The 10,565-nt window shown below is 31.5% G+C and overlaps 1 protein-coding gene across 1 annotated transcript in view; it reads right to left on the bottom strand.

Annotated features, from left to right (window-relative positions):
* The window catches only part of LOC106679270 (kinesin-like protein CG14535), a gene marked incomplete at its 5' end in the record, with an annotated part of 43,365 nt that overhangs the window by 12,692 nt on the left and 20,108 nt on the right, over positions 1-10,565 (bottom strand). The window contains 5 exon segments of the mRNA XM_067048187.1: positions 912-1,122; positions 2,529-2,700; positions 4,429-4,591; positions 5,861-5,996; positions 6,133-6,321. Coding sequence (XP_066904288.1) covers positions 912-1,122; positions 2,529-2,700; positions 4,429-4,591; positions 5,861-5,996; positions 6,133-6,321 — 871 coding nt within the window.

The following is a 10,565-nucleotide window of genomic DNA, read 5'->3' as shown; positions in this document are numbered from 1 at the left end:
CTATTTTTAAAATGTTTATCCTTTTGACTATAATTCTGTTTTATGTTTGATGAAAAAAAAGTCATGTTTAGGTAAGAGAGAAAATTTTAAAATTAAAGTAATGGAAAATATAGACACATATACTAAGAATGATAAAAAGGTAGAAAAAAAATTAAAATAAGTAAGGGAAAAAAACAATAAACAATAAAAAAATGTATATATAATTTTGGCATATAATTAAAAATAAATTTATAATGTGACTATTTATATTAATGGGTTTCAAAACAAATTGTTCTCTGTTATGTAAGTATGAGAAAAGTGGAAGAGTGCAGTTGGGCAGGACACAATTTTTAATAAAGTGCTTTCTTCTTATTTCCCGTCTTTTTGTGTGTAATGTATTTTTATATTTCTCTTTTATCAACTGTTTATTTGTTATTAATTCCATTTTTAGTATATGTGAAATAATGTTTTGTATTTCTTATTTACTTCTAATTTTCATTGTACATCTTATTTTATTTTTTAAATTTACTTTGTTAATTTTTATATGAGTTTTAACATATTTTACATAATTTTTAACCAAACCATAGTTTATTTTTGTTTCATGGTATTTTTACTCCTGATATAGCCCTGGAACAAGAGGTGAAACGTTGGCTCATAAAAGTAGTTTATTTTCTATTTGAATTATTTTGACATCTTTTTATTGATGCCATATGTAATTTTAGTCACATCTGGCTTCTGAATTATGACTGTGATTCTGAATGACCATGTTCCTTTATAATTGGTACAATCATCTATACCTCTTGCTAAATTAAAATTTGTTAAATAAATATGTGTAATAATGGAAAATTGTTAATAATGGACACAGAATCCTTTATCTACGAGTTGCAGATATTTATTTTACAAATTGGAATGATTTTTTTTTCAAAACTTACTTTAAAATCTTAGGACCGTCCACCCATTGTTCTTCGGGTGCTTTGCGTGCGGGTGAGGATCTAGTGCTGACGGGTTTTGGTATTTTCCTCGAAGCCTTCTCTTCCGTAATAGATCTTTGTGGTGACGCAGGGACAGATCTAGAAGCAGTCTTCAATTTCTGTTCAACTAAAGATCCCCTCAGGGCTTTGTTCATAGCACATCTGTTGTCTCCTGTTAAACACGATTAAAAAAAATGTGTAAAAAATATTCTTTTTAAAACTATTTCAATGCAATACAAATTTACTAAGCCAATATAACATAAATAAAAAATTGAATTATAAATCTAAGTAGTATATTTTTATTTAAATATTATTTAATTAATAATTAAATATACCAGATTTTTGTCTGACAGATACTGAAAACGTAAATGATAAATGATGATACATAAAGGCAATGGCAAATGTACAAATGCAGAAGTGTGGATGGTTTATTTGGATTGGCTAGTGCAAGTTGGGCTGAATTTGTGGTCAAAATGATAAACAGTACTACTATGTTGATGAAAGCTGGTAAAGAATTATTATTAAAAATAAATACAGATAAAACAACATATATGGTCAGCAGGAAAAAACAGTGACAGTGTAAGTGATATAGATATAGGAAGAAATAAATTTGAACAGATAGATAAATTTAAGCATTTGAAGTCTACAGTAACTGGGAAAAATGAAATTGATGAGGAAATAAAAGTGGAATAATAATATGATAATAGAAAGCTTAGTGAAACCTAAGGTTCAATGCCGATACCACCGATTGTTCTCAACATGTATCTGTGCAGTGACGCCACTCCAAACATAAATCCACTAAATCAGACTTAACGGAATCTTCCCATCTAAGTTTACCTGTCAGTCCAGAGTTTATTAACATTTCAGGGATCCATTCATTACTAAATCGCGCAACCATAACTACCCATCTGGTTTGCCCCAATGCTATAACCTCAATTTCAGGCACTGGGTGCAGTTCACTCAATTCAACATTGTGCAGCCTTTTAAATTCTCTCGTTAACTCATCCTTTTTTGGTCCAAATATTTTACGTTCAAAAACCTTAAGGCGCTAAATAAAAGTGGAAAATATTTGTTATTTTCAGTTTCAAAATTGCTTAGCCTGCACCTTCAGTCCAGAAAGTTAAATGTCAGAATTTAAAAAACTATTATCCTTCCTACTGTTCTTTACGGATGAAAAATGAAGCCCCTAACTTTAGTAGAAGAACATTGGCTTAATTTTTTTTTAAAATGGAGTATTCTGCAAAATATTTGGATGAGTTAGCTAGAGAATTTCGAAGGTTATACAATACCAAATTGTGTGAATTACAACAATTTAGGTAATTCCATTGTGAGGAACTAATTAAGGGTGCAAAGTTGTTGAGCTTTGTAATGAACGAGTTCCTAATAAGTTAACAAGTACTGAGCAGACTAATAAATGTCCAAAGTGAAGACTGAAATGTAGATGGGAGCATTGTGTTAAGGATTATCTTGTGAAATTGGGTTCATATAGTAGTCTGTGGACAGATACGTGTTCTCAGTGAGTGGTGGTTTCGGTATCAAACCTTTCATCTTTATTATAGTTAATTGTGATAACATTACCAGAATTCAAACTCGGTATGTAGACCGGAGGATGCTCGCCATCAGTCTCTTCACTGGGCCCAACGTATATGACGGTATCGGCTGACTGCTCACTACTAGAAGGATCTACGTCGCTGCTCCCTGTGGCCTTGGCTCCTTCCTCACCGCCACAGGCTGCGTTTGCTCCCATAAACTGAAATCAGATATTCCATGGATAATCTAATAATGGACAATTAGATTCTAAAACATTTTTAGTCTTGATAAGTCAATAGTAAATTATCATTTCAATTTTATTAAAAAAAGAAAGTTAGGTGTCAAAGCAAAGGAATTTTTAAATTAGGTTTTTACATAATAAATATTTTCTAATTATGTTATTAGAAAATGTAACATGGGAAAGCACAGGAAGAATTAAGAACAAAATATCTGGGCTTGGGATGGGAGATCATTTCTAATTTAGAGGTAGTTAAATTGTTAAGGTTACTATGGTCACTGCTAGAATATTTATTTTTCTTTTTGAATTTGGGGCTGAAGTGATCAATTATACAACTATGCCAATAAATGCTGGTAAAGAACAATGATTCAAAGTAAACACAAATAAGACAAAATATACAGTCAGCAGTAAAAACAGTGACATAGATGTAGGAAGAAATAAATTTGAACAGATTGATAAATTTAAGTATTTGAGGTCTATGCTAACTAAGAAAAATTACATTGATGAGCAAACTAAGATGGAAAATGCTTGTTCTTTTTTTTTTTTAATTCGAATTAGTTTAGCTCTTGCCTAAATTCTAAAAGTTAGAATTTTAAGTTAATTAAAAACTATTATCCCTCCCACTGTTTTTTATAGTGAAAAGTGGTCTCTTTCAGTTAGGGAAGAATAGAACTTAAAGGATTTTGAGAATAAAGTATTACAAGAAATATTCGGACTGAAAAAGGATGAATTAACATAAAAATTTAGAAGGTCACACAACGCTGAATTAAGGGAACTGTACCCGGTAAATATAATTCAGGTTATAGCATTGCGGCGTATAAGATGGGCATGTAAGGTTGTGGGGATCCCTAAAATGTTAATAAACACTGAACCAATGGGTAAACATCCAAGGGGTAGACTGAAACATATATGGAAGGATTACATTAAAACTGAGTTGTTAGATTTGGGTTTGGAAGAGCATTATTAGACCAGATGTATATAGAGAATTATTGGTGGTATCGGCATTGAATCATCGGGTTCACAAAGCTTTTATTATTGTTATTATTATCTAGCCTACAACTTATACTTTAGTGGCACATGTCATGGCAAACTGTTGTGCTTATGTAGAAAATATAGAACAAGATTACATAAAACAGGACAAACTAATTTTTGATATGAGAATTAGCATTAGAATTCGAGAAAGTCCGGAAAGTATTTTAAAAAGAAAACTTCTCTGATTAAGACTGACAAAATAAAATATTTAATTTTTTTTTTTTTACAGAAATTTTTATTTTCCTTGAAAATGATTGATTAAAAAAAATATTCAATCATGCTTTAACAGTTGACAACAAAATGATAAAGAAAATTTATAATTTTCTTATTTTTTGATTTGATTCAAATTAACAATAAACTTAATAATAAATGTACATGATTATGAGAATGTAAAACAAATTTCAAAATGTAAAAAAAAAATTTAAGTTTGTGGATATTTGACAAGGCAGCTTCTAAAGTTATATGTCAGGGGAAGACCCCTTATTTCCTGTAACCAGTGATGGGCAAAAATTAGCTATAGTTGATAGTAATAGCTAAAGTTGCCATGGATACGATATTTATTTATCAATGGTCCATTCATGAATAAGGGTCGTAACCATGGCAACTTTAGCTATTAGTTACAACTATAGCTAATTTTTGTTCTATGTCAAAGAGTTTAATTATTAGAGATAGGATTACCTTAAATCTTTTTCTTCTCATGCGATGTATCCTCGATGCCAACTGTATAGTAGTCAGAGTCTCACTGTAGTTGGAAACAAGTGGCGATACATGTGCGATCATAGCGGCGTGGCAGGTCAACGAGCCCATACATTCTTTCAGCAACTGTGTCAGTTTATGTTCTCTAAAACAAAAACAATATTTAAAATGTTGAGTAGCTTAAAAATACCTGAACTAACGATGTAACATAATTTTTTTTAATAAAATGAATTATTGATATAAAATAAGTTCTCAAAGGACTCTCTTCAGATTTAAACAACTCTTAACTAATTGCTAACGCCATAATATAATTACCTTGTAAATAATTGTAAATAGTATTTGAGTTTTATTAGGATTTAATTTAGTTACATATATTTTTATTTGTATTGTTTTATTTAGATTTAGTTATATGAAAAGAAAAAAAATGTAATCATATTTGTGTGTTATAATGAGCAGTAGAGACAAAAAATAGAGACAGCTAGGGGCTGATAATTGTTGCTAAGAGGCGTCACCTAGCAACGGACCGACCATCTTAGTTTTTTAGAGCAGTTCCAACTAATTACTGGCCCTGGTAGCGTCATTAGCAGCCCTGTCTGCGTTTGGTTGATATTATTTTATTTGACATTTTTTGAGTGTACTTGTCGTCATAACAGTACGGAACCAGACCACTTCTGTGTTTCGATTTTAATACAAGTTGCAATTAATTAAGTAATTAGTGGTCAACCCATGAACCCAAGGAACGTGTGTAACTAGCCCTGTCTACAATCATTTTGTTGGCTCGCCTAATAAAATATTGGATATTTGGACTATCGATGAGCCAGACCTACACATCTCGGCAGCACTCTTCCTCTGACCTATCGGAGTGGAGCAATCTTTCGTTGTGCAGCATTTATTTCTTTTTTTGTAAATTAGTATCTTTTCATTTTCATAATTTATCGAACTATTTTATTTTTATCTGAAAGGCCTTTTTATTTTTACTTGTATATTTTGTTTATGTTAGTTTTAGTTTTTAAAGTGTTTAAATTGAACCAAATAAATGTTTAATCCGAGCTAGTTTGTTTTTTGTTCATTCATAGTCGATTTGAGGTGGCTTTAGCACGAATAAAAAATTAAATCTGTACTGCTACAACCTGTGAACGGTTAGGGGTGCAGTACTTTGTAAGGAAGTACTATCACTAGACCAATGGTTGTATAAGGAGGTGTTTTGATCAGAATCATGCTCAACTGCTAGATTTTTACGCAACTAAGGTCATCTACTTCATTAGGTTGAGTGGACCTCGGAGGCTCCTGAACCCACAGCTACAGTGAAACAGAAAATAAAAATCTGCCACGGATGGATTCAAACTGGGGTCCTAGAAGTCAGTATCACAGTACAGACATATACTCTAATAAATTAAATGATCGTAACACATACCTATGTGGTAAATGCTTCTGTCCATTAAATATAGCTAAGAGGACATTGCCAATAGCAGAAAGAGGTAGACCATTTCCTTTTCCCCTTTCACAGCCACCCAAGTCGACTAGATGTAGTCTACTTCTGCCTCCTGCAACTATTTTATACATTATATAATGGAAAAAAATCTTAAATAATAATTCATAATTTTAAGTTATTTTTCTTTTATTCAAAGATTATTTTTGTTGTAGCATAGAGTTTTTTAGAGATATAAAAAAATAATAGATTAATACCTCCACCCTTCCCTGCAACACTGTATTGGTAGACATGGAGGGTATAGAAGAGATGGGACTGTTCGGAAGATCTTCCCCCGAGGGCAGTGTCCAAGAAGAAAGCGGCTTTCTCAGGAGTTGGTGCTCGCAATTCACAGCAGCTCTGCAAGGCCCCCTCGCAAAGGTAGAGGCTAGAGGCCTGGTCAGACTCTGTAAGTAGAAAATTATCCACAAATCATAAAATTGCTAAGAAATACATTAACATAAGCAAAAAGTTTCATAAAGTTGAGATATTGTATTAAAAAAAAAGAGTTATAGTAGTTTTATATTTGTTTATTAATGGCCTTTGTTGAGCTTCAATGTCTTATATCACTTAAACAAGACACTGTGATATAAAAAGAAATGATTTATGGCAAAAATCAATGATGAATAGGGGAGATAATGATGATAAGATTTTTGAACGTGGATAATGTATATGAGAAGATGGCTGAGAGTGCCGTCAGAGAATAACACAAATAAATTAAAAAACTTATTTATTTGTGCCAACTTTTTGGCCAAAATTTTAGTCTTCATCAGGGCTAAGAACAGAAGATAACAACCAATGAAAAAAAATACACATAGAATGATTAAAGTAAATAATTATACAGAATGAAAATAGATAAAAAATAAAGTAATGAAAGAATTGGAAAATAAAATGTATATATATAAGTAATTAAATATGTAGGTAAAATAACATAATTAAGGAAATAAATATATAAAGTTATATAATGCAAAGAAATAAAAACATATGAATATTTTACTTTAGTAATTATAATTTAAAAATTAAACTTATGGAAAAAACAAAGAGAAAGAAAATATTATATACACAGATAATTGAACATGTAATTTCAAATAGGAAGAATATAGTCAGGGTTGCAGTCAAAAAGAACAAAAATAGTTTTCAACTATTTATTATGCGTCGTATCGCTCAACTTTGTAGGACTTCATCAGAACTAAAAAGATACAAAAACAACTAAGAACATTTTGAAATAGAAAGATAATAAGATACAAAAAGGTAAATTAAGGTAGGGTTAAAAATATGTATAAAGTAAGTGTAAAGAAAATTATAGTTTTTATTAGTAACTTTTAATAATTATTTATTTGTATAAAATATTTATATTTATAATTATATATAATTTTTATATTTATTATTTCTTCATTCCTTTTATTGGTATATAATTGTTTGATTGCCCTACAGTATCCTTTCATAATATTGCTCTTACTCCTGAAGAACGGATCGCCTCTTTGGACAACATCAGGATGAATGACTAACTTGGAATCCTCACAGAAGATTGAAAAGACAGGAAACTGCACATCGATTTTGAATATTACAGCACTTACTAGACAAACGGCCTAAACTTCCAAATTATTACAAAAGACTGATCTACAAGACAAGAAGAATTATAAGACCTATCTGGACATAAGGAGTTGAGCTTTGATGCTCCACTGAACCTTCCAATTCCTCTCGTATCCAATCATTGCAATCCAAAATCCTTCGTAAAATTTTCAATGATCCTTACTTTGTCACAAATAAAATCATACATGAAGACCTTAATGTTCCATATGTAACCAAACTAGCCAGAACCAGATATCATTCCTTCCATTGCTAACTCCCTAACCACCCAAACCCACTAGTTTCTAACCTTGTTTCCTCATCCATTCCTGACAATCCTTGGAGGCACCTGAAAAGAAGATGGCCACAAGACCTAGTGTAAAAACGTTATTAGAGTGCTAGCAATGGATAGTTTTTCTACAAGCCTGTATCATTCTATTATAAACGTATAGCAAATTTCTAAGTGTATTATAATGTACAGTTGTAAATCTCAATACAGATATATAAAAAAAAATTAGAAGATCCCGTGGCCATCTTCTTTTTTGACGCCTCGGAGGATTATCAGGGATTGTTAAGGATCAGATATTAAGGACTAATGGGTTTGGTTGAGTAAGAATTTTGAAGAAAGGAGGTATATCTACTCGTATTTCGGGCCAACCAATGGGATGTTGAGATATTTGTTGATGAGTTTATTTATGACGTAATCATATGTCCAAATAGGCCTGATTATCATAGTTGATAAGAGTTTATTGCAATTCTTCGTTCTAGATATATTTTGAAAGGATTTTCGAAATTAAAAAAAAAATATATGGTTGTCCTATCAATCGATTGTTGAGACCAGATGTTTAAAAAAAAATCATGCATTAGGTTTATTATTATTATTTTATCTACGAGTTATCACAGTGACGTCATGTTACATAGCTAATATATAATAGGAGTGATCGATTACTTTTAAATGAGAAACGAAAAAATTAGACCTAATTTCCTTCGAGGGGAGCTATATCGGATGTAACCGAAGAAAGAAGAATTGAGTGACCCGGTTTTTATAAGATACCCGAGGGACCAAAGCCATTTTCTTCCCTTATTTTCCTTTTTTCGATAGACTTAAGGATATGATCGATTTGTCATCCCTGTGAAGGGAGGGTAAGGGGGGAGGGCCAATCAGTGGTCACCGAATATCGTCTCAGTCCTCATGGGGATCCAGTGTATAGTATCCATGTAATGTTATAGCATATAATAAATTATCTAGGAGTAATAAACTATTTATAATTTTTATTTATTTTTTTAACTTTGAAATTTTATTTGCACCTATCAAAAATTAATGAGATGTAATTTATAAAACACAGTACGGACAGGTACGAGGGAGAGCAGACTCAGTCATGGATCCTCCTCACGTTCAGCTGAACTATTTTGTCAGGATAGGAGATCTCTCAACCAACTCTTCTTCAGCCTTACATCAGGAATGTCATAAGCTGCTATCTGCTGTACAAATGTATTCATATATCCATGTATGTAGTTTGTCGAGAAAACCGTTTATGAGTCATACTATTGACAGAGGAGTCCGAAATATCAATTGTAGTATAAATATTTTTTTAAATAAAGAAAAACTTTGGAAAGGAGATAAAAATAAGATCACTATATATTTTTACGATATAAATTGAACCTTTGCGGGGTTGAAGATTACTATGTAAGCAGAACATCAGTTTAGAATTAGTTATTTAAAAGATAAAACAAAAATTATAGTTTTCCGAATTTTGAATTTTTAGGTTTCTTGCAAAATTATTGTTAGGAACCATTGTATTAGATTATTAGACACTCTGCCCTGAGCCTCTAAGATCTGGTGCTAATCGGCATGATGGAGTGACACTTATGAAGTAGTACCCAATTTTTTCCCTAATTTCTTGTGTACTTCATATCCCCTTTGTCCTTGCCCTCATACCAACCAAATTCCATATAAACCTTTTCAACCATCCTAATCCTTTAGTTCAAACCTTATCTAGTTCCACCCATCCCTACAGCCCACCTAGAAGGTTGAAACGGCAGTGGCCAAGAGACTAATTTTCAAATAAAAATGGACAATTGGTGTTCTGGCAATGGTCAGATTCTCCACTCAATTTGAGTTTTTGCGGCGAGAGGGATGCGCTGGGATCTTTTGAGCTCTGCTCTCCCTCACACGTGGGGGATAGATTGGGCTCAGGGTTCCTCGGGTCGATTGTGTAAATATTATATATAAGAGTGTAAATGTGACTATAGATTATATTATTTTATTTTATTTATTTATTTTTTCACAAACATAGTTTGATTATGTCCATTTTCATAATCCTTCTGTTTGTATATATTTTAAGAGAGATTTTATTTATTTCTATGTACTTTTTTATTTTATTTCTTTTATTTATTTTCATTCTTATTTTATTTTATTGTAGTATGAATGTGACCATTCATCACTATTACCTATTTCCCATAATAGTGTGGTAGATTATAATATCTATCTAATTAAATAAAGTTTTTTTAATAAAAACATTTCTAGTGTTAACGACATGTTTAATAATTAATTTGTAAATTATATTTAATTAGTATTTGTATTTAATTTAATTACATTCATTTTTATTTGTATTATTTTCATGAGAATTTTTGTTTATTTGAAAAGAAACATATGTAGGTATTTTATATTTTGAATTTTAATATTTAACCCGAGAATAATTCAAACCCTTCTATAAGTCAACTGAATCTGACACACTGGGGTGTGATACACCCCAACATTACGATAATTACAGATTCACTAAGTTCGATAAAAGCTTTAGATTCTATGTATCCAGAACATCCGATAATTTCCTGCATCCATTTTCACTTAAAAGCTCTTCACAACATGGGTATGTCAGTGACATTTCTATGGGTTCTAAGCAATGTAGGAATCGCAGGGAATGAGCTGGCCGATCACGCCGCAAGAGAAGCACCCGGCGCGACGGGGTAAAGCAATTTTAACTCCGTCAGAGATATGAAGGCCTCTTGTAAAGGAAGTCAAAGATCAATGGCAATCTATGTGGATCAAAAGCCCAATGAGCAAATTAAAAATTATTAAAAA

The sequence above is a fragment of the Halyomorpha halys genome, unplaced genomic scaffold (genome assembly GCF_000696795.3).
Source record: "Halyomorpha halys isolate HHAL.00 unplaced genomic scaffold, Hhal_1.1 Scaffold189.1, whole genome shotgun sequence".
NCBI lineage: Eukaryota > Metazoa > Arthropoda > Insecta > Hemiptera > Pentatomidae > Halyomorpha > Halyomorpha halys.
This window is presented reverse-complemented; position numbering and strand designations above follow the sequence as displayed.